Source organism: Buteo buteo, chromosome 25 (genome assembly GCF_964188355.1).
Source record: "Buteo buteo chromosome 25, bButBut1.hap1.1, whole genome shotgun sequence".
Taxonomy (NCBI): domain Eukaryota; kingdom Metazoa; phylum Chordata; class Aves; order Accipitriformes; family Accipitridae; genus Buteo; species Buteo buteo.
The window spans coordinates 21,290,901-21,315,462 of NC_134195.1; the positions used below are offsets into that span (position 1 = coordinate 21,290,901).

The window sequence follows — 24,562 nt, forward strand, 5'->3', positions numbered from 1 at the left end:
CTGGCGAAACCTCCTCACGCAACGCCGCTTCCCCGACAGGCTGCTTCTTCCGGAGAACCGGCCGGCGGCCACCCGGCCACGGCAGAAGCGGTGACGGCTAGCGGGAGGGCGGAACGGAGCCGCCTCCGCCGCTGACTGACCACCCGCCCGCCCCACGGCCGGCGGGACTACACCTCCCGGCATGCCCCGCGGCGCAGGGGAGCCGCGCGGTGCATGCTGGGGCGGGGCCGGGCCGGGCCGAGCCGAGCCGAGCCGAGCCGAGCCGCCCGCTCTGCCGGCAGCCCAGGGGCGCCTCCGCCGCCCTCGGCGGCGCCTGGGGGAGCGTCGGGCAGGGAGGGGGCGAGTCTCCCACGTGGGGCGGAGGGCTGCGCGGCGACTGGCTGCCGCGGGGAGAAGGGGCGGGCCCGCAGGGAGAGCTTCCGGTGTCCCTGGGTTCGGCAGCTTGTTTGGATGCTGCCGTCACATCATGGCGACGCGCGGAGCGGAGGCAGCGCGCGGAGGAGGCAGCAGCAGCGGTGGCGGCGGCGGCAGCGCCGCGGGACGGAGCCGGCGCCAGAGCCAGGGCGGCGGGGAGGCGGCGGCGGCCCCGGCCCCGAGCGGCAGCCCGGAGGTGAGGCGGGCGCGCAGCCGGGCCCGGGGGGAGGGCGCTCCCCTTCTTCCCTTCCCCTCCCCGCCGGCTTGTGGCGCCTCGTTCCCCGTCCCGGTGCGGCCTCCGCGGCCGGCCGGTCTCCCCCCCCGCCGCCGCTCGGGGCTGGGGCAGGCAGCGCCTCCCCCACCCCCCACACCCGCTCCGCTTTCGGAGGCCGGGCTCCGCTCCGCTTTCCCCGGCACCGGACCCGCCGCCGCGGGTGTGCGTCGGTGGGGCGCGGGGGAATGTCTCGGTATCGCCCCCGGGCAGCTGCGCCCGCCCCGCCGGGAACGGGGCGGCCCCCACGGACACCCCCCTTCTCCCCCCTCCGAGGGCTGAGAGGCGCTCGCCGCCTGGCGCGCGCGGCGGGCCGTTGGGGGCGGCGGCACGTGGCGGGGCCCCGGGGGGGGGCGGCGTTTCGTTACCCTCCGAAGTAGGCAAAAAATCGTCTTTTTTGGGTCTCTTTTCCCTTCCTCTGCCGGAACGGCGCTGAAAGCCGCGGTGTGCCGGTGGGACGGGGAGACTTGACAGTAATTTCTGGTTGCCCGTCCGCGCAGGAAGAGCCTGGAGCGGCGCTGCTCGGGCGGCGGGGGCTCACGGCGTCACCGGGGGGCTCACGGCGTGCTGTGCGGCAGAGCCGCCCCGGTAGTCTCACGGGCCGCGGGAGTATCTCGTCCGGTCTCCTTACGTAAATTTAAGTGGCTTTTTTGCGGTAACTTCTTTTCTGTGGCGCAGAGGATGATAACATCCCAGAAATAGTAACTTGGTGGTGGTGGTGGTTGTTTATTTTGGCTGTTGGAAGGAGATTTAGGAGGCTAGGGAGCTAGTTTTCCTCAATGAAAAACCGCCTTTTCTGCCGCGTGTTTTCTGAAGTTCTTTACTGGGAAGTGGCTCATAGGTCACTTTAGTCTCTGCTATGAAAGCAGATGATGTTGGGTTTTTTTTCTAAGAAAAAAACCAACAACAACAAAAACCCCAAACAAACCAGTATCACCGTATTATTTCATACACCCACCAGTCAAATGGAATTCAATTTTTTTAAGAAGTGAAATGTGGCGGGGATTATTAAGCAAATTTTACTTTGAACTTTTTTTGTGAATTAAAAATCCTTCGGCAATTGCTTGCAGATTTCCCTCCCCCTGCCGTGATACACAGGAGCTTCTTTATTTTTAGGTTCCTTGTGACCTGTTTGCATTGGGAATTCAGAACTTGTCTACCCTGCTTTTCCCAGAAACATACTGTGGATGACTAGAAAACTATTAGCTTTATAGTAAAGAGGAAGTGAAACCTCATTGGCGGAAGTGATTCATGCTATATTAAATGTTTTCTTAATTAGCACCTGTCTCAGATACTTGCATTAAAAAAGGGCTGGTGAAATGTGCAGCACTTTGCCCTGCATATAAATCACTGGAAGTTTCCATTTAAGCTTTGGGTTCCTCCAGTGAAATTTTTGCTAGAAATACAGGAAGTGTTTTTTTATGTTTTAAGCTAAAACAGGGAAGAGATCTTTCTAATCTTTTTTTCAGAGCACAGAGAAGAAAAATGACATGAACCCAAACTCTCTTTTTTTTTTTTGTTCTTTTAGATTATGTTTTAAGTAAATAAAAAAGCTATTTCTAAAAGCAGGAATGTCTTCTGTGTCATAAGGCCACTGAAAGACAGAGCAAGAAGCATGGAAGGGGAAACAGGAAAAAGTAAGGACCATAAGCAGGGGTCATGTGAGAATGTGTCTGAACCAATATCAATGACCGTATCCTGAAGGCCAGCAGTATTAATAGTGGAATTCTATTAACATTGGCTCTGTGTTGACTTAAAAGATAAAATAGATTTCCAAAGTAGCTGTTTATTAATCATCCTCCTGCTGCGTTGGGACTCGTAACTTTGCAGTGCTTTGAAACTAATGATGAGCAATGTTGCAGGTGTCTCAGTCCAGTATTTTGAAAGTAGATAAATGAGTGCATAGAACATAATTTTTAATGTAATGACAGAACAGGGCTAAGTGTTTGCTCGAAATGACTTTCTGATCTCACGGCTAAGATCTTAGTTCAGCAGGGAAGCCACCTCAGAGGCCTTCAGGTTTTCAGAAAGGTATAATTAGACTGCATGATCATTTAGGTCAGTGAGCACAGTATAGAGAAGAACTGCATGGAGAAATAACCTTAATAAGCTAGTCTTGTGGTCACAAGCACCTGAATTATTGTGTCTAGACCAGTGGATGAAGGTGCAGCTGCTATAAAATTCAAACCCGAATTTTGTGACATCCCAAAATGCTAGTTTTTATGGAGTGGGGAAGCCATGAATAAAATTACCGCAAAGAATGGCTGATTTTACAGCACAATACGGTTATGTTAAATGAAGTCGTCTTGAGTATCTGCGCTGAGAAAAAGTATATTACATGTTTTCAAAGTAAGTTTTCCTATGTTAGCAGGTAAAAGTAAATGGCTGGGATGCCTAAAATTTGTTATAAACAATAAACATTTATGATAAATATGACATACTTTTTGCCACAAGATTTCTTTATGTAATTGCTCAGGATAAGGGGTATAAGGCTTTTATGTCCAGTGGCATGTGTGGTAAGTTTGAAAATGTCGTCAGCTGAACAATGTTATTCAAACGGTGTTTTCTGGAGCCTGATGCTGAGCAAATGATTATGTATTTGCTTATATATTTAGGTTGTCTCACAGTTACCAACATCTGTTTTATGTACATGTGTTCTAAAGCTTCCAGGTTGTTTTTTTGAAAGTATTAGCAATTCCAAAGGCTAAGGTTGTAAGAGTCTTTTCACAGTACAGGCCAACTGCTACTATGGGGAATGTAGGAGGTGTTTTGATAGATTTATGTTAGTACGCTTTTTTTTTTAGGGTAATTTGCTAACATATAGGAGAAAAAGGATGTTGGTGTAGCTGCTAATGATGGTTTTCAGGTGTTTTAGGGAAAGACTGAGTATGTGTATGTCCAGGAGTATGAAGATATAGGTACTTTAGTACACATAGTACCAATAATAAGCACAGTATATTTTAGTTAGCACTGTACGTTACAGACTTTTGTAGGTACTAGAACAAAAAAATAAGTCCGTTCATGATGCATTTTGGCATGGTAGGATAAGTTCTGTCTAGGTGTCCGTTTTGTCCTTATGTGCGGTGCATGTTACTGAAGCAGTACTGTTTGAAGTAAAGTTGGCTTAGGCTCTTCTGATCATAGCTGGTTTCCTAAATGGGATACCAATCTCATACTCTCATATTTTAGCTATGAAGTAACATAGAGTTTTCCTGATGTAAACCTCTCTTGATCAGGATACAAGTTGAGAGAACAGAGCAGAAGACTCAACGAAAACTTTGGGGTGAGCAGGAGCGATATTACCAGTAATTTTCTGACAGGCATCCTCAAATTGTTTGGTCTGTAACTCTGTCTTAAATAGCTTGAGGATGATTTGCTTCTTCAGGTATGTCAGTGTCTTGTAATGGCTGGTTTCACAGCTAGGTAAGCAGCAAGTATCTTCTTTTTAATGATAGAGTTTTGAATTTTGATAAATAATTTTGTGGTCTTATGAAGTAGCAATGTACTCTTTGTCTCTCACTGGAAATCTTTCTAGGCATGTAACAATCTAATTCTGGTTCATCAGATTATAAGCCACCTATCATTAAAGCCAGTTGGAAGGCAGCTGGAAGCTGAGAGAGCATGGTAGCAGCTAGAAAAGGTAGTGGTGATTTCAGTAGAAGGTCTTTGGTGGGGTGTTTTTGCTTTGTTTTTATTCAGTCAGTACTGAATCAGCACTATTATACAATGTGCTGTTGGAAGTGCTCTGTTCTGGCTGGAATGTTAAACTGAGAAGTTCACCCGTCTGATGAGCACGCATTTGAAAAGACAGAGGTAATAGCTTGGGTTGTTCTGACCATTGTCTCAGTAAGGGGGGGCAATTTCACTGAAACTGATACGGTTTAGTACTTCACATCCTCAATGTGATGTTTATTACTGCTGTACTCCAACTTGAAGCTTGACACAGATAAAATCTGAAACTATCTGTAGTTAAAGTGTTTTAAGAATAAAACTGAGTGTAAGAAGGCTGTTTAGACTTCTGGTTGTGTTGTGAATATCTAAAGTGGCAGCTAATGTAGAAAATTTCTCTGTTAATCAGAATCAGGAAGTCATTTAGCTATTAGTGTTTGTGGCCCCTGTCAGGCAATAACAGACTTTTGTGTTTAAAATGAAAACCAAGCACTTTCTAATCCAGGTAAAATACATTAGAATTTTAGTATGTTGTGCCACTACTGTCAGTTTTGCTAAAACTTACGGACTACAACTTGATAGAATTTACCTAGGGTTTTTTGTTAGGGTTTTTTGTGTGTTACCAGGTTGTTCTAGCTGCTGGTAGAACCACTTCTTTAAATACAGTATTCTAGCCTGTGGTCACCAATTTTTAATTGTATTTAAGCTAAGAAAATTAGATATTATTACAAAAACTGTCTACTGCTACACTGAGCTTTGGTTTTGCAGGGAGCACGCTTGCTTGTCAGTAAGCTTGGATTTGTTCCATGTTCACTGGAAAACCAAAAAAAGGTTGACAAGTTCTGTAGTTTTTTCACTATTGCTATTTTCAAATATATTTGAGTTATGCAAGACACTTGTACACAAACCTTTTTCTTCAATTCAGTATTCTGATAGGTTATTTCTACATTCTTTGTTAGACTTCGGAGAATGAGTCTGAAGTTCTGAAACTCCTTGTGGGTTTTTTGATGAAGGACAGAGAATACTCAGAGTTGAGAAATTATTATTGTCAGTAAAGAATTGGACTGACACCTAATTTGACTTTGGCAAAAAGCTCTGCTGAATTAATGAGGTGGTGGTGGTGTTCACTCTGAAACTTCCACATGCTTTGGAATATGCATGTTAATTGCCAGCTCTGAATGCACAGGTGTTTAGGTTACTATGATGGTTTGCTAGTGAAGGTGGGCATTTTGCAGCTCATTGGTCCCATGTATGCCCCTGCCAGTAGTTCTTTTTTCCCCAGAAGTGGCAGAATTTTCTCAGATGAAAACCATCTGTGGGTTGTCTGAATTTGAAGCAATGCTTCTCATGAATGTTGTCTTGCTAATGGTGTTCCAGTACCTCAGTAGTCAGTGTTAACTATGTACCTGTGGTGAGGATAAAGTATTTTTTGTTTAGTTTCTTATGCTCTGGCCGTGATTAGATTGACTTTTTTTTTAGTGACTCTTGTGCTTTGGCTTGTTTCCAACCATCGTGCTAGCACTTCTGGTTGGCAGGATTGCCTATTGCTGTGCAGTGAACTGGGTTGAGGTACTGATCTGGCTATAAACTGTGTTAGAACAAGTTGCACGAATGTTATTGCTAGCACAGCAGAGGCGGGTGTGAAAAAAGGGAATGAATGATAGCAAGAGAGCTGTTTGGGCACTGCTGCTGTTCAGTGTTTAACCACAGCCATTCAGGCCTTCTCAGCTGCTTGTTGGAGTTCCTGGCAATTTTGTGCTCTGCTTTCAAAAAGAAAATTTTGAGTCTGTTCATGGATTTCAAAAGTCTGGAAATACTATGCCAAAGCAGAAACTTTGAGCTTAGAGCACACTTTCTCTGCCTTTTGCTAGGCTTCTTAGGCAGAAGTATCTGAATCGGAAGTTCACGTTCTACGTGATGGAAAAACTGCAAGTTTCAGCTGTTGTGTTGGTACTGCAGTTCTTTTCATATACCATTGCTCTTTCCTGTCTTGTCAATGTAAGGTGGCACAGTATCTTCAGCTTCTATAGGAATCATGGTTTGGGGAGAAGATCTGTGCCATGGTTTCAACCATTGGTACCTACAAAAAGGTTAAGCAAGCTCTGCTTTTTCGCCTCTCCTGTCCTTTTTCAAGAAGCATCTCGTTTGTTTAGCTGACCCTAAACTTGGAGGGGTAAGCCTTTCCTATGTCAATGAAAGCCTCACAGTTTAAGACAATCTAAGGAAAAAAAATACGCATTTTACAGCTCTAAAAAGTCAACTGCTAAATGCTGGGGTTGGTCATTTGTTACAGTGATTCTATTACTGTATTACCTTTGCAGTCATTATCAAGTACGTTGTCTGACATGATTGGAGAATGATAAAACTGCAGTGCCTTTGTCCATAAAGCACGTGCATCATTTCCACACTTGTAAAGAGCAGTGCCAAGTGAATCTTCCTTGATAAGTCAAAAGTTGCTCCTTAATGTCTCTACAGATTATTTGCGGTTAAAAGGGTTATTGTCCTTCATGAAAGATATTGTATGAATTCCATCTTCTCAAGAATGAATCTGCCTTGAGATAAGGTCAAAAGCAAGGGACTTGCTTTAAGTATAGAGAACAACTAAGCTGTTACTTTTTTTTTTACAGTGTTAATGCATATTTGTTTAATGATTTTTAAATAACTCTTCCAAGCATGCTGAAAAAATTGGGAGTTGAAATCTATCTCACAATATATTATTAGTGTTGGCTGCGTTCCTTTGATGTTGGCTAATTCCTTTTGAAGAGGAAAATGGTCCATCTGTGCAGAATATAAAACCCAGTGCAAACTCCTGGCTTTAAGTATTAGCACATTTATAATATTAAAATATAATATAATCTGAAACTAGTTTGTGCTTGAACAGCATAACTCTGTGTATAAACAAGCCCTGTTTTTATAATTCCTTGTAGCTTCAAGGAAATATACTTAACTGAAAATAAATCGATGAGAATGATCCCTTTACTTTGGCAGTAAAGTGAGTTCAACTCTGCTTATCGTACTTTTAACAATGTATGCACGTTGTATAGTAGGATTGCAAATGGACAGCAAAAGAATACCCAGTCACCTCCAAGTGTTGTCCTGAGACCCAGCCTCTGTAGTGTAACAAAACAAAACAAAAAAGCACCCAACCAAACACCTTTGAAGTTCTCATCAGCCTTAAATGTTTCTAGAAATTGAGAATGTTGTTCTAGTGATTGAGAGAGGAATCTGGTAGCTGCTTAATAAGCTGTAGTGTTCTGCCTCAAAATATGGACATATCACTGCAGTGTTAAAACAACTGGTGATGTTTAACTTTTTGGTTAAATGATTAAACATTTGGGGGTTTAAAAAATCTTTCAAGAAAGTTCTGTTTAATTGAGCAGAAATAATGTATTGTTAAAAATCATAGGTAGTGGGATCCAAATCTGAAGCCAGTGAATACTCACTTTTTTTATTATTTCATAGATGTGAATCTTAACATTTCAAACATGGATGTGCTCCTGGTCCTGTTTATCATTCTTGTTAAACAACATATTTTCTCTAGTCATGAGCTGACAATCATATTTGGCATTCTGATTGAAGTAGCTTAAACTCTTACCCTAGCTATGTTATCAAAGTAATTTCTGTGGATTTCTTTAGACTTCCTAGCAGGTTAATATTTCCCCCACTTTCTTGCAGTATGTCTCTTGAATTACTTTAAAACCGGTATCTTTCAGTTTTCTGAAGCTAACACGTAATAAAGTTGGTTTTAATAATGGTGTCCTCCTGTCTCAATTTCTGTACCTTATTTTTCAAATAACCTTACATAAAGCTAGTTAAACTCTTGCTGAGTTTCAGGTTTAGTATACTTAATGTTGATTTGTGAGATACATTTTTAAAAACTGTGAGGGAGAAATGTTTTCATCTAAGGTTGTGTGCTTTAACAGCTGAGATGATAGCCAATTAGTTTTGGAGCTTGAAGAACAGATTTCCATGTGAACTTTTAATTTCTAGAGTATAAACATTTTTGCAATGACAAGGTATCAAAGTTGTTTTGTAATAGAGTAATTAATATTTTGCGTTGTTGTGTGCTGCTTTCTTCATCACTCTTTAGGCTCATTCTGTGTACAGTTATTTATATACCTGTCTTAACAACAGTGAGGATCAGCTTGAATAACAGTGGGGTTTTATTTGGCAATGCAAAAGAAAGGTGGAAGTTTCATTTTAAATACAGTTACCTTGACTGTTTACTTCCACTTCTTCCTTTCCCTTCTGAAGTTGGTTGGTGGTGCAATGGAAGAAGCTGGATCTCAGGAGATGGAATTGAATAACCAGGATCAGCTGGTGAACAGGAAGTGCAATGAATTGTCTGATACAGCATTGCAGCATGCTCATTCCAACTGTTATGGCCTGGAAAACACAGGCACATTGGAAGAAGCCGAGTATATCACAAAGAACAGAAAGCACCTAGCGTCCACATGCTGCTCTCAAGAGTCTCGTGAGGAGACTCCTGGGAGAGAAGAAGCCCGTACCGATCCACCTGATGGCCAACAAGATCCAGAGAGTGAAAAACACAAAGAGAAAACTTTGGGTATGTTTTCTTTGGCACTTTGATTTTTAAATGGCTTCAATATCTTCGTAAAATAGCTATGCGTTTGCTCTGTCTTTTGTCTCACGTTTACTCTGTAGCCAAAACTTGTCATCTTTAACTGGATATTCTGAGAAAATCATAGAATCATTTAGGTTGGAAAAGACCTTGAAGATCATCAGTCCAACCATTAACCTAGCACTGCCAAGGCCACCACTAAACCATGTCCCTAATCACCACATCTACACGTCTTTTAAATACCTCCAGGGATGGTGACTCAATCACTTCCCTGGGCAGCCTGTTCCAATACCTGACAACCCTTTCAGTGAATAAATTTTTCCTAATATCCAACCTAAACCTCCCCTGCTGCAACTTGAGGCCATTTCCTCTCATCCTATCTCCAGCCACCTGACAGAAGAGACCAGCACCCACCTCGCTACACCCTCCTTTCAGGCAGTTGTAGAGAGCGATCAGGTCTCCCCTCAGCCTCCTCTTCTCCAGACTGAACAGCCCCAGTTCCCTCAGCCGCTCCTCATCAGACTTGTGCTCCAGGCCCCTCACCAGCTCGGTTGCCCTTCTCTGGACACGCTCCAGCACCTCCATGTCTTTCCTGCAGTGAGGGGCCCAAAACTGAACACAGGACTCGAGGGGCGGCCTCACCAGTGCTGAATATGGGGGAACAATCCCTTCCCTAGTCCTGCTGGCCACACTATTTCTGATACGGGCCAGGATGCGATTGGCCTTCTTGCCCACCTGGGCACACTGCTGGCTCATACTCAGCTGGCTGTTGACCAACACCCCCAGGTCCTTTTCTGCTGGGCAGCTTTCCAGCCACTTTATTACAGCCTTGTTGAACCTCATACAATTGGCCTCATCCCATCGATCCAGCCTGTCCAGATCCCTCTGTAGAGCCTTCCTACCCTCAAGCAGATCAACCCTCCCGCCCAACTTGGTGTCATCTGCAAACTTACTGAGGGTGCACTCGATCCCCTCATCCAGATCATTGATAAAGATATTAAACAGAACTGGCCCCAGTACTGAGCCCTGGGGAACACCACTTGTGACAGCCGCCAACCGGATTTAACTCCATTCACCACCACTCTTTGGGGCTGGCCAGCCGGCCAGTTTTTTACCCAGCAAAGCACACGTCCATCCAAGCCATGAGCAGCCAGTTTCTCCAGGAGAACGCTGTGGGAAATGGTCTCAAAGGCCCGGCTGAAGTCCAGGTAGACAGCATCCACAGCCTTTCCCTCATCCACTAAGTGGGTCGCCTGGTCATAGAAGGAGATCAGGTTGGTCAGGCAGGACCTGCCTTTCATAAACCCATCCTGGCTGGGCCCGATCACCTGGTTGTCCTGTGTGTGCCGCGTGATGGCACTCAAGGCGATCTGCTCCATAACCTTCCCCAGCACCGAGGTCAGACTGACAGGCCTCTGTTTCCCTGGATCCTCCTTCCGTCCCTTCTTGTAGATGGGCGTCACGTTTGCAAACCTCCAGTCAACTGGGACCTCCCTGGTTAGCCAGGACTGCTGATAAATGATGGAAAGTGGCTTGGTGAGCACTTCTGCCAGCTCCCTCAGTACTCTTGCGTGGATCCTCTTCGGCCCACAGACTTGTGTGCGTCTAAATGTGTGCTTCTGCTTAGGAAAAGGCACTTCTTAATGCATATGTAAGAATCCTTCAGCTGGTTACACTAATAATAATAGTAATAACAACAATGTGGTAATTACTAATCAGCTTTTTTAACTTTGCGGTTGTTGGATTAACTTTTAAATTTGGGATTGCGGTGTTCAATGCTACCAAAGCACTGCTGATAATTAAATTCCAAAGGCTTATTAAAAACACTTGTGTGAATATCCTTTATTAGCAAAACTTAACCTTTTAAATTTCACTCTTTCAAATTTTTCTTTTTATCTGTGCTGTTATAAACTATGAAACAGAAATATTTTTGTGGTTTTAAGATTAAAGTGACTTTTGCTATCCAAGTTGTGTAATGGCACATAGGCGAGTCAAATTTATTCTTACTGTGATAACTTCCCATTTGCCATCCATTAGGATTATGTAGCTATCAAATCACAGAACAACTTAACTCACACTAATTTCTTGTGGTTCTATATTTTACTTCTAAAGACAGGCTGCTTTTCTGGTACTTTTTTTTCTCAATATGGTTGTCTTTCATCCAATTCATAGGAAAAGAAGTGCTATTATTAATGCAAGCCTTGAACACACTTTCTACTCCAGAGGAAAAGCTGGCTGCTTTGTGCAAGAAGTATGCTGATCTGGTACGTAATTTGTAAAGATAGCAGGAGTTATTCATGTGTTAATATTAACTGTGGAATGCAAGAACTTCTAATACAGGACAGTTAACGATTTTGAATCTTTCACGGTGTTGGTAGGAAGAAAAAAAAATGCTCAGGCTTATGATGAGAATTGTTTCAGCCAAACTTGCATGTAGTCATTTCACTTCTACATGACTGCCTAAATCCAAAGAAAAATTAGGTTATGATAACTTTTTGATAACTTGGTGTTGAAGCATAACATTAAGATTAACAGAAAAGCTAAGAGTTTCTTTTGGGAGTAACTATTTTCTTAGGTTTTGTCTGTTAATAATGCTTTTGTGCTAGCATTTTATAATTTATACCCTATAGGATAAAGGGAAAGAACATACTGTGATATTGAGATCTGGGGAAAAAAAGTTCAGCTTTACTGAACTCTTTAGTGATTTTTGGGGGGTAGGGGAAGTTGGAAAGGTCTAGGTTTAATTTTGCTTTGTGCTTTCTGATCATGCAAAGGAATGGATAGAAAAGTATACATTTCTTCAGTAACAAACCAAAAAGGCAAAATTTTAGCAGTAATTGATCACAAAGTGTGTTCCCACCCCAAGTAGGAGAAACGGTAATTTTTTTCCTTAAATTAAGTGATCGCAAAATTGCGGCGGGGGGAAGGCTCGTAAGTTCACTTTTTAGAATGTGCCTGGGGACAAAAATGTTTGACATGTTCATCTTGAGACAGGGACAGGCAAGAATGGAAAGACTGGAAATACTGTGTGTATATGTTTTCCCACCATATTTGTAGCTATAAAATGAATGCAAAACTAGAGATAACTGAATAGCTTGACAAAAGCCTAACATTTATCCTTCTGTAGATTTCAAGCGTATTATAAATGTAAATGTTTCTGAAAATGACATAATGGCTGCACATGGCGTAACTCTTCTGAAATAAATGTATTTTTCCTTTGAGAATAATGATGTCGCCAGAGCTTTGAGGGTGAGCTAGCAGGTAGTCTTTTTACTCACAGAGGCAATACTAATTACTTAAAAATAGACTTAGATTAGTGCTGTTTAAGAAATCCTGAGTCCTCCTTGGAGGTCTGTTATGTTTTTGCTTTGTTTTCCTTGCTCTCTCTCACATGCACGCTCTTGTTGACATGAGGGAATTTCCTTCAAAATCAGCAGCTTCTCTAAGAAGTCACTTTCATTTAAATGAGAAACAATAATAGTTCCATAGTGCAACTCAAGGATGGGGAGCCCACCTAAAAATGAGCTTTGATACTGTGAGAGAAAAATGCAGTAAATTAGTTAGTTCTTATGAGCAATTGCTTGCGCATGTGATGCCTTTTCTATTTGAGCAAACAGCTCCCATGTCAAATCACAGTGTGATGATGATGGCCTGCATGAGGAGCTAGGTTGGCATAAATTCCTCGCTTCTGCAGAAAGAAAACAGTCTGCACCATCTTCACTTTGAGTTTTCTTGTTGAAGGAAAGATCTCAAAACAGTTAGGGAACAGCTAGACCAAATGAATTGTAATTTCCTTCAAGAAGCTTGGCAATCAGGAGAGACATGTTCATGTTAGGTTTTTTTCCTATCCCAGGAGGGGATCCATAGTCAGAGTAAGTGTTCACAGTCCATAGACAGTCACCATCCTAGAAAACCAGTTTTTTTCCCCATGATGCTCAGAACTGCTGGGAAGTTGGGTGGGAGCTTGTCCAGGTGTAACAGTAGCTCCGTTTTAGCTGAATGAGTCTTAGAGGTACTCTGTTCCCCTTAAAAAGTTTAGGTTGGATCTGTTTGTGTTCCCTTTAAGATGCACTCTTTTCTTCATGATAGTGGTGTTGAACCACTGGCATAGGTGTCGGCTTTAATGCCAGCAGAGGTTTGAACTGTTTATGACAGTGCACCTACAATGCTTTTTTTCTTTTTTTAAAGATTCATCATCTTTAAAGCTCACTGTCAGGTTTTTCAGTGGTGTCTCATGAAAAGGACTGTACAATAAAGGTAGGAATGCCTCTCTCCTGGCAAAAGATCTTCCACAATTTTTTTTTTTTCCTAATTTGGAATCTATCAGGAGATCAGTTTGTGATACAGGAAGGTTTGCATCCTTGGTGATATGTCTCACACTGGCATACTTTTACAGGCCTGAAGGTTCATAGGTATGCAAACAGCACAGCCACTTGAAGTGGTTTTTCTGGCCACCCAAGAAAAGGGCTTTTTATGTTTGGATATCAAAATATTCCCTTGGCGTTCCTTTTCTTTAAACTAGATTAAATATGCATTTAATTTATTGTTGTCATGGAGGTCCTTAACTTTGTTCCTTCTTCTGTGCTTAGCATTATTTTGAGCTCTTTCAGAAAACCAGCATTGTGTTATTCTTCTGTCATGGTGATGTTCCTCATTGCCAGCCTTCTTTTCCTGTGGTGTCCCGAGGCTGAGGCACTATCTAATAAGGAGCAGTGTTACACTTAACATTGTTACCTTCTTTACGGTAGAACAGACTCTAAATAATATGGTTTCTCGGGGAGCCCAAAAACCATGTATAATGGAACTCACTCTCAACTAGATATTAATGCAAGAAACTTCTATTCACTGGATATTCATAGAATAGATTTTGAAGTCAGTACTATATACAAAGTTTAACGCTGTCATCTACCATCTAAACAGCCTAAAGGAAATAGAAAAAAAAAATTTTGCTTCAAATGGTTGAGACTACAGATCCCTGAAGTCATCAAAGTATGGGCTGTGCAGCTTTAATAGTATTTGGCTTGATTTGTCAGGGCTGCTAGTTGTTTGTATCTGTTCCTTTCTGAAATAACTTAGCATTTTACAAACTTGTATCAATTACTGCTTCCTTTGGTAGGAGCTCCTGCTGACAAGAACGAACTCTGTGCACAGTTCTGTGGGTTTTTCTTTTTGATAGTAAAAACAAGACCTGTTGGATATACAGCTGTGTGTACTTTACAGATAAGAGAGTGGGAACAGTTGTGACTTGTTGAAAAAACAGTCTCAGTTGGCTTTTAATTGTATCTGCCACATCATCCTTTCTCAGGGCTAGTCCTACCCCTGTAACTGAATGCAAGCTGATAGCCCATGGTCAATGGGTCCATGGTCCCTGTTCCTCAAAGGCGGATGTTTAAGTTGAAATTTATCTACTTTCATCTTCTGTCCTTACACATTTCAAATTCTGTGGGATGATGGGAGTTTCTCTTTAAGATCAACTTGGGGGTCTCAGTGAAATTATTTGACTTCCTTGCTTTCATCTGAAATGTTTAAAAGCTCAGTCTGCTCATCTAGATGCATAAAGATAGTTTCAGCTATGTTTATTTAATAAATATACTCTCTAATGTTAGTTGGAGGAGAGCCGCAATGTTCAAAAGCAGATGAAGATACTGCAGAAGAAGCAAGCACAAGTTGTGAAGGAGAAAGTCCACTTGCAGAGTGAGCATAGCAAGGCCATTTTGGCACGTAGCAAACTGGAATCTCTCTGTCGGGAGCTTCAGCGTCATAACAAGACTTTGAAGGTTAGTTTATTTACATAAATTATGGTGCCAGTGGTGGTGGTGGAAATCTTACTGATTACTGCTTTTTACTTACCACTTTGCCCATTACCTGTACCTGCAGAAGATGAGTGGCATGTGGCATAAGTGTACTTGATTTTAAGGTAAAGAATATGGGGATAGTTCAATTCACTAATTTTTTTTTTTTCCCCTCAAACTGGTTCATATTACTTGCAGTATGTGATCTTGTCATACTTGTTTCTGGGAGCAGTGCTGATGACTGCTGGAAAAAAATAGCACAAGTGAAATAACAACAGCATGAAATGGCAGGGTATCAAAAAAGGCTTAATTCTGTCAGAATATAATGGATGGGAGTGAAATGGAAGAGAGCCAAGAGATTCTTATCTGTGATCACTGTAGGAAATTTCATTACAGTATCAATGCTGTTTTTAACATCTGGGCAATTCTTACATTTCCAAATTATTCATGTAGCATAATACCAGCATCTGAGTAATGTTGGTAATGGTAAGGACAAGATTCTCTAAAAGTTTTTGGAATTTCTAGATTCTTGATTCCATTTACTTTACATGGGTAGTCAGCATAGCATATTGTGATTCTGGCTTATTTTAACTCTAGCACTGTAGAACTTGAAACTATACAGAATTGAATTCTTACTATTGTTTCTGACTCAAAAATATGGAAAAGGTGCGTGGTTTGGCTTGAACATGTTAATATTCTCTCATAAAAGGAAGAAAACATGCAGCAAGCACGTGAAGAAGAAGAAAGACGGAAAGAAGCAACTGCACACTTCCAGATTACACTGAATGAAATTCAGGCTCAACTGGAACAGCATGATATACATAATGCCAAGCTCCGTCAGGAAAATATTGAACTGGGGGAAAAACTGAAGAAACTCATTGAGCAGTATGCATTGCGAGAAGAGGTGCTTACATTATGCTTCTAATGGCATTCTGTTAGTTCCTTGACTGTAAGGATCAGATAATTACTTAAAGGGGAGAAAAAGCCTTAATACTTTACAGCCATCGTGTAGATGTATTATAAATTATTCTTTTTACTTCACTACTGTGAAAAATTAAGTAGCTGTTTGGCCCATTATCTGCCTTTCCTGTCTGGTTTTGCATACCTAAATTCAAGATGCATTGAAAAAAATCTTTCATAGTGAAAGTGGTGGAATAGGAATAAGTTGTCCAGAGGCTGTGGAATCTCTGTCTTGAGAGGTATTCAGAACTCAGCCGGGCAAGGTGTGAGCAACCTGATGAGACTTTGAAGTTGACCCTGTTCTGAGTGGACTAAATGGCTTCCAAGGGTTGTTTCCAACATAAATATGTATTAATATTTGAAGTTCTTCTAAATTATAATTTCACATTGTAATGGGAGGGGGATATAAGAATTATCCTCTATCTTATTTTGGTTCACTAAGGTTTGGGGGGGTGGGAAGCTCCTTTGTATATGTAGCTCCTCTTGTTGGCATAGAATCAAAGTAAGCTGTCACACTTTAAGAATATATTTGGACTAGTGTCATAAAAATGACTATTACAGGGCTAACTGAGCTAGCTTTAATTGGCACCAGTGTGTGAGCTATCCAGTCTAAGCTACAGTAGTGGAAAATAGCCAATTCTCCTTGTCAAAGAGGGAACTAAGTTTCAAGGAGTTCTACAGCTAAGATTAGTTTGCTAGTTCTTAGTTGGCACAAGGGATTTGGAATATAATTTCTCAACTGGTTGGGTTGGGGGGTGTTGGTATGGGGTTCTGGGGTTTGGGGTTTTTTTGTGGTTTATCTGGATTGATTTGAAAGCTCTGTGTAGACTAGTTCCCCACCTTTTGCGATCATGGAATATTTGTATCTACCATGAGATAATTTGAGGAAGAGAAAAGGTAGGAAGCTGCCTTGTGCTACTTTACAGATGGATGCAAGACTGCAAAATTCAATGATCTGTGGAATTTCATTAGCTAAATAAACTATTGATGCAAACTTTGCTCGTTTTGAGCTTTTTTAATTATGAGGACTAGAGCTTTCAGAAGTAACAAAGTACAATAAGGATTAGAGGTAGATAGACCAACTTTAGAAGAAAGGATGTAGACTACTTGTTACGGGATTTTTAAAATGGTGTGAAGTGACTGACAGTATTGTGCCAGTTTAATAAAATACGCATCTGACTTCTGTGAAAGACAAAAAAGGTGTAGTTATAATGTATGGAGATAAAGGGAGAAAAAAAGTTGTGTAAAACAGTCTTTTGCTGCTTTTTTCTTTTGCATGAAATTTCTAAATTATATGGATCTCCTCATACATATACAGTTAAACTCCACTGGTCAGTTAAGGTTACATTTGACTAATAAGGTTTTCTTTCTTTTAGCATATTGATAAAGTGTTCAAACATAAAGAACTGCAGCAGCAGCTTGTGGATGCCAAACTTCAGCAAACTACCCAACTTATTAAAGAAGCAGAGGAAAAACATCAGCGAGAAAGGGAGTTTGTAAGTGAATTCTATATATGTTAAGGGAAATAACAAAACCCACCAGATCAGATTTTTCATGATTTAAAGCAACTACAGGAAATTGAGGGGACTGTCTTTTGAAAGTTAGACTAGATTTCAACAGCAAGACTGAGATGTAAGTTTTGTGTTGTATGATGCCTACAATGTTAATGTCAATATTTACAAGCAAGTAATGTTACTGTTTCCATTTGCTCAGCAAATGTGCTGGATATCATTTAGATTTTTCTTAGACTGGGAAATATCTTGAGCTGAAACACCAAAGGTACTTTCTTGCAGTCAAGAGTTGTAACTTCTGGTTTTATGCTCTAAGAAATACCAAATGCAGAATAAAGCATGCTTTTCTGAACTCTCTGTCTCCAAAACTATGCCTGATGTTTTATTTGTATGTTAATAATCAGCAATTTACTTGCAGTCTTCCAAGAAGTTTGCTTCCAATTAAAAAATAATACTTAGGTGAAGACTTTTTTTTTAATGCTCCTTATGTATCTGTAACTTCTAGGCAAAAACCTTGCTTTTCCTCTATAATCTTAAAATGATCATCCAGTGTTGGATTGTCCTGTATTTTTAGAACATAATTTTGGAACCATAAGCTGATGAAAGTCTTTCCAAAGATGAACCTACAAAATGGTGTGGAGTTGAAGCAACATTGGTTTGAACTTGTCTGTGGAGGTGATATTAGTGACTGGAGAAATGGAGGTGGAAAATAAATGAGGTTACAAAACAGTTACAAATTATATACAGTTCGTTAATGAACTACTCATATAAATTTAGTGGTTCAAACTTGCTACAGAAATAGAAACATTGACTCATGCTACCAATTAGAAAAAAGTTTCAATAAAAATTTCTGCATGCCAGCACATGCTTTAAATCATATATATGAAAGTATAGTATAGTAAAAAAAAAAAAAAAAAAGCCCATGTGAGAAGACATGGTTAAATGGCCCGTAAGTGATGTTAGTGTTCATTTTTCATCATAGATCAAGTGAAGCTATTTTTAGGAGTACTTTCTTCGTTATGTAGCTTTTTTGCATTGTTTTTTAGCTGCTAAAAGAAGCTACTGAGTCCAGACACAAATGTGAACAGATGAAGCAACAGGAAGCTCAGCTGAAGCAGCAGGTATCTTTTTTTAATGGAGTGGTCTTCAATAACATGTTTTCCAAAAAGAAAATGTCAAAAGATTTGTGATTGTAGAGGACATAACGCAACATATGAAAAAAACCATATGTATCATTCATCAGTTGCAGTGTATTACTTATGAAAAGTATTTGGTATTTTTTTAATTAAGTTCTAAATTTAATTTCCAGTAGGTAACTCTTCAGTAGTGAAGTGTGAAGTATAAATTGTAAAGACCTGACATTTTGTACTTGCTGTTTAATACAGCTGTTAGAGTACTGTTACTGGAAAGTGCTAAACATTGAATTGCTAGAGATAGTATCCTTTTAAATTAATAATGTTAATATTACAAAGACTAGAGTATATGAAAGTTTAAGAATCTATTCATTGTGACAGCTACTTTACCATTCCTTGGCTTCTCTGAAACTGTTCTTGTCTTTTCCAAAGGTATTTTTATCCTTTTTTGTAGCTGTACAGCACCAGAGAGGCCCTTATGACTATAAAGAGTTGGGTGGGGATTTTTACCCATGCAGATTTTAGAATTTGTTCCTTAGTGTTTCCATCTTGGCCTTTTGTGGAGGATTGGGAGCAAGCAATGTCACATTTATCGCTGTAGTTTTTCAGAGTTAGTAACCTGAGTGTCTCTGTCCACAAAAACCTGCTATCTTCAAATTGTTTTCTTGCTGTAAATGCTACAGCAAAGGTCCATTCTGAGAGTAGAGAAATGGTCTCCGGTTTTTGCACTGTGGTTCTGGATCACCTGCAGTCATTGGCCGCATGTGAACTCAGCACATAAGGCAAAGGGAAATGGTAGGTTCAGCTTAACATCAGAGCATCTGAGAAATGGTAGCTGTTCCTTTTATTGTATACCCCTTAGTTTTGTGAAGGTTTTTATTAAGTCTCCTTGCACGCTCTGTTTCATGCCCTTTTTTCACACTTACTGTACCTAAGACTTTTCCAGGCCTTCCAACAGTTACATTTAAAGTAGTGTGTGTATGATTACATTTAACTACACACAATCTTCGTTGGATTTGAACTCATTAATATCCAAATTCTCCCAGTTTTTTGCCATGCTTAGTCTTTTATGATTTTTTTCAAGTTGGTTACCCTTTATTTAAAATCCCACTGCCTTTTTGTTATGCTTTTTAATAGTAACTATGTGTATAGTTAGTGGTTCCCTGGGGCTGATAGCTTTTTTTTTTTTTTTTTTTTTGTAGAATGAGCTAGAAAGTTCAGTTGCAATAATGGCAAAAAGTCATGATGTACCGTTGACAAGCTAGGCTAATTCCTGTTATGAAAGTTCCTCTACTATTAGAGCAAAATACAGTATTTCTGTACTCTGAATTATATTGTCCTGCCAACCCCAAATGTAAGAATTGAGAGAACTGATTACTCCTCAGTTGGAGTAAGAAGTTACTAGTAAATGGTCCATGTATTCTTAGAACATCAAATCACACACTGATAGTGTAAGTAGTTTTAATAAGAACCATAACCTAATTTTTGTTTTTGACTGTGTTAATTAACATATTTTGCAGTTCCTTCTTGATGATTGACCTTGTGGTACAGGGCAAGAAAATTTTCTGTCATCGAATGTTAATGCTCTTCACTTGTTAAAATGTAATGCTTTTCACTATTAAATGAATTCCTCGTCAATATTCGCTTTCCATGATTTTTGCTTGCTGGGCAGATTTCGTAGGTTGTGAATGCGTATTTTGATTTCTGGAATCAGTCATGTTTATTTTGTCCCAGCCTTGGTTGTTAGCTTTGGCTGGTGAAGGTGGAAAGGTAGGTCTTTTTTAAGTTTTATTTCATTAACTGTGTGCTGGATTTCCTGTCTATGTGCATGTCCACAGATTTTTATTTTTTTTTTTTAGTGGGGAAATAAAAATGAGATAGTGATGAACTGTGGTGTCTTTCAACATTTTATAGACATAATATCCTTTTTACTTCAGAATATATTGCTGTTCTATAAACATAGAACTGTCTCATATATAATTTGACTAGCATGTTTTCAGACAAGTTCTGTATGCTTCTCAAATGGAAAACGTAGGATAGTATAAAAATAACATAAAAAGAAGTTAATCTTCTACTATTTTGAGTTTTAATTTTGCCTTGTACCTTAGTAATTTTTGTATGTGTATGCAGTAGTTCAGGTTAATGTTCATGCCTCTTTTCCAACAGCTTTCTCTTTACATGGATAAGTTTGAAGAATTCCAGACCACCATGGCAAAAAGTAATGAACTCTTTACAACCTTCAGGCAAGAAATGGAGAAGGTACTTACAGGATTACTTAGTTTCATAAAAAGTAATATAAAAATGCATGCTGTTAGCGGGATGCATTTTAGATTTTATAACAGTGTTTGCCTTCTGAAAATATATGGAGTATTTTGACATTTAATTTGGATCATAAGATAGGGCATAAGAATTCGTCATGTTATGGAAGAGAAATGTAATTTTTTTCTGGTTTTTGACATACTTGCATAATATCTAAATCTCAATTTCAGTGTTTTATCAAAGGCATACAATACTTCTCGGTCTTTTTGGCTGTGCTTATGTTTCAAAACTTCTTTTCCTGGAGTTTTTTACGAGTTGTACTTGAAGGTTGCTAGTCTGTTTCTTTTAAGAATCAGTCTTGTTTGAATGCAGAATCTGTATTTGTGGGGTTGATTTTGTGCAGAAAGACTTTTCTGTAAAATAACTTGTTCAAACCGGACTTGGAAGGTAACACTAAGAAGTCAAATTACTCATGTAAACCTACCTACATTGCAACACAAGCCACAAAATTAAGTTTTTTTATTTATCTTTTGTAGATGACAAAGAAGATTAAGAAACTGGAAAAGGAAACCATAGTGTGGCGTACAAAATGGGAAAACAACAACAAGGCTCTTCTGCAAATGGCTGAAGAGGTAATTACCTTTTAAGCAGCAGTATGGCTAAACTAAAGTCTGTGTCCTAGAGAACTTCATACAGTTTTTCAGTTTTAGAGAATTGGGAATAATAAACAGTAGCCTCTTCTTGGATTGTCTGCCTTATGTTTTCTGTTGTGTAAATGGTACTGTTCTCCTCAGACATGGAAAATAAAAGGCTGCTATATAAATCTAAACTCATGACGCACACAAAAAAAATTCAGCCTCATCTTTCCTTGCTTACTGTTTAATTGGTGGGATAATGTGTATGAAATCATACAAGCTGAATGAATTGACTGTATTTTAAGATGCTGAGCAAAGTTCAATCAGTGCTGCAATAGAAATCTATTTTAAATATACAAGACTGACATGAAGGAAATAATCTATGTGTAAGGGATCAATTACTTTCCTGGATTGCTGCTACTTTTGAGGTCATGAGGTGCCATTACTTAATTGCAGTCCAACAAGAGAGTAGCTAAAACAGCTTTCACACAGGCCATAGCATACAGTTCTGCAGTTCTGCCTACACGAAGGTCTAGTTCAAATATATTAAGTATGACTTTGCTAAGCCATGCTAGGTCATACAGGTTCTGCTATAGCACTGCTTATCTTTCTCTGTTCTTTTAAGGAGCTAGTTAGGAGAGCCATGAGTATGGTATGTTCTGACCTGGACTCTGCTGCTGGATTGTAGATTTCCTACTTGTATGCCCTTCTGTTTCCTATAGTTGCCGTTATTTGGGTTGTAATTGAGTGCTTTATGGGACTTCATATCAGCATCCTCACTGATACTCAGCCCTCACTTAAAATTAGCATTATATAGTTCTCATTGCCTGTTTCTACAGGTGTCGCCACTCCAGCTTAGACAAACCATCTGAAGTGTAGTGGTCAAGTATTCTGAGGAAATTTGCTCTAGCGGAGCTAGAATTTGACCTACTGGGTTAATTAAGACTTAATATTCAGGATTAAGTGATGGTGATTCTTTTCATTAATTTAAGAAAAAAAAAATCAGTTGGATCACAGAGCTTTTATTTTCTTTTGTTCTTCAGAAAACAGTAAGAGATAAAGAATACAAGGGCTTTCAAATAAAACTGGAGCGTTTGGAGAAGCTATGCAGGGCCCTTCAGACAGAAAGGAATGAGCTGAATGAGAAGGTGGAAGTCCTTAAGGAGCAGGTTTCTCTCAGAGAAGCAGATGTGGATCTAGCTGTGCAGGTGTTGCAGTCCTGCACACTCAATTCCCATGAAGAGCTGGGAACTCCCACTGACATGGAACCAGGAATCCAACCTGACGTGGAATCACGTATGGCAAATAGCTCCGAAAAGACTGTCTCAACAAGTCCTGTTCCTGGCACTGAAACTGTAGACTAAAATGAAGTGTAAACACTGTATTGAGAGATATATTTTGTGTATAACTTTCTCTGTTGGTGGTAACTATTTGGTTTTGTGGTGAAAATTTTCTTACTTTTTCTACCATATCTGTATTTTCTTAGAACTACTGGACTTATGTGGTACAGGAAGCTGCATAGCAGCTTTAAATAGCTTAAACTATAAATTTTCCACAACTGTGTTGCACATCTGCCTCATTTTTTAAAAGAAAATATTTTTCCATAAAAGGATGCATGTGCGTTTCCTTCCCACAACACAAATCACTGTCATGGAAGACCGTGTACAGATATAACATCATTCTGGGGAAAACAGTGACAGCAGGTCACTTTTTGGTTTAAAGAACAGCATTCTGGTTTTGTTCATTGATTTGCCATTCAGTATACTAAAGATTACCAATTTTTCCAGTAAATTTATCTATATAAGGATGTCTAATGGCCAGTAAAAAATGTCAGCTTTCCCCTCTAGTATGTTTTCATATATATGAAAGAAAAAGTAAAGGTCCAGAATATAGTAAGAGATGTTTAAAGGGTTTTATGTACTTTGTGGTATGAAAAAAAACAGCTTTGAAATACATTAATTTGCAGCTGGTGAAACAGGGTGTACAACTTTTTGCAGACTTCTCAGGGTTGTGTTGTAAAGGTTAGTTTGGCTTATTTGCCCTACCTGTGAACATGTTAAATATAAATGTGTGAGAAAATGTACAGCAATGTTACCGAGTGGAATTTTGCAGTTGTGTAGCCTATTGCACAGGTGTTGGTCATGTTCTTCCCTCTTTGCTGCACTGTGTCCATCACATGGTTATCCTGACTAGAGAAATCCATTACTGTCTAGACAAATCTCTGGATTATCTGAAGGGCTGGAAAATAGACATTTACTGCCAGAGTTGTGGAAGACATGAGTCTGTGGCGTATAGGCTTTCTCTAATAGCCTTGTATGCAATGTATTTAAGCGTTAGTTAAGCGTATACTGGTTGTAATTGAACATGTAGATTCAAATACTTTTCCTGAAGTACAACATGGAATTTCTTGCTCAACCTCAAAGCTGTACCAGTTGGCAGAGTGCCTTCCCAGTTAGGTTATCTGGTAAAGACGGTACTTCAAATTCTTATGCTACCATACCACAAGCAAAGTTCCCTTGTTAACCTTAAACTGTATAGTCTTTTCTTAGAAAATTTGATACCCACATTTTTACTTCTTTTCCTGAAAGAAACTAGGACCAACATTTATTTTTTGGCAAGGCAATGTGTGAAATAACTACAAGCTACCCTTAACTTGAGTTCCCATGTATTTACTTTCTAGTTTTGGTTGCTGTCATTTTAAGAAATACGAGTGTGTGTAGCCTTTTCTGGTACTTAAAGTTCTTTGCACTTACTTGGGAGGGGATTTCTGAATCAAGCACATCTCTCAATGAGCTTCCCACCCTCATTGCCCTTGACAGTTTAGTGGCTAAATTACTTGAATGTTCAGGCTGCACTGAGCTCCTGATCCTTTTCCTGTAGTAATGGACATTGAAATAATGTAGCTGTCTCTGAAAGAGAGTAAGGTTATGTAAGGTGTAACAAATGTGTTTTAGCTCATACCACTGAGAGGAACTGCAAAACTGACATTTCTTAAATGGCGGAGCAAATGGGAAGCTGGCCATCTTTCTCCTAGATTTGTGCGGTTTTTGTGTTTGTGGTCCAAGCACAACGCAGGAATGAAAAGAAGGTAGCAATGAGCAGTCAGTCAAGTTAGACTCAGAGCTTTGAAATATTAATCATGCTAAGCATATGGCATAAAAAATACTGGAAAGAAGTATTTCAGACTTGCTTTTCAAATGACTTGCTTTATAGAATCAAACTGTTCAAAAAAAAAATAGTTGTTGCGAGAACTGGTTTTCAGCTAACACTAAGCATGAAGTAATTTTCCTGAGGAAAAGTGAAAAAATTTGTATCTGATGCATCATACCCTTGGCA

At 39.9% G+C, this 24,562-nt stretch overlaps 1 protein-coding gene across 2 annotated transcripts; it reads left to right on the top strand.

Moving 5' to 3' along the window:
• Window positions 1-440: 440 nt before the first annotated feature.
• On the top strand, window positions 441-22,794 carry TXLNG (taxilin gamma). Of its 2 annotated transcripts, XM_075057559.1 has the most exons (10): window positions 441-610; window positions 8,609-8,921; window positions 11,109-11,200; window positions 14,543-14,713; window positions 15,438-15,632; window positions 17,065-17,184; window positions 18,246-18,320; window positions 20,499-20,591; window positions 21,128-21,223; window positions 22,270-22,794. In XM_075057559.1, the coding sequence occupies exons 1-10, from the start codon at window positions 467-469 to the stop codon at window positions 22,588-22,590; spliced, it is 1,620 nt and encodes a 539-aa protein (XP_074913660.1). In that variant the 5' UTR covers window positions 441-466; the 3' UTR covers window positions 22,591-22,794. The 2 variants fall into 2 exon arrangements, with proteins under 2 accessions (XP_074913660.1, XP_074913661.1); XM_075057560.1 differs by lacking the exon at window positions 8,609-8,921 and having other exon boundaries at window positions 447-610.
• The last annotated feature ends 1,768 nt before the right edge of the window (window positions 22,795-24,562 follow it).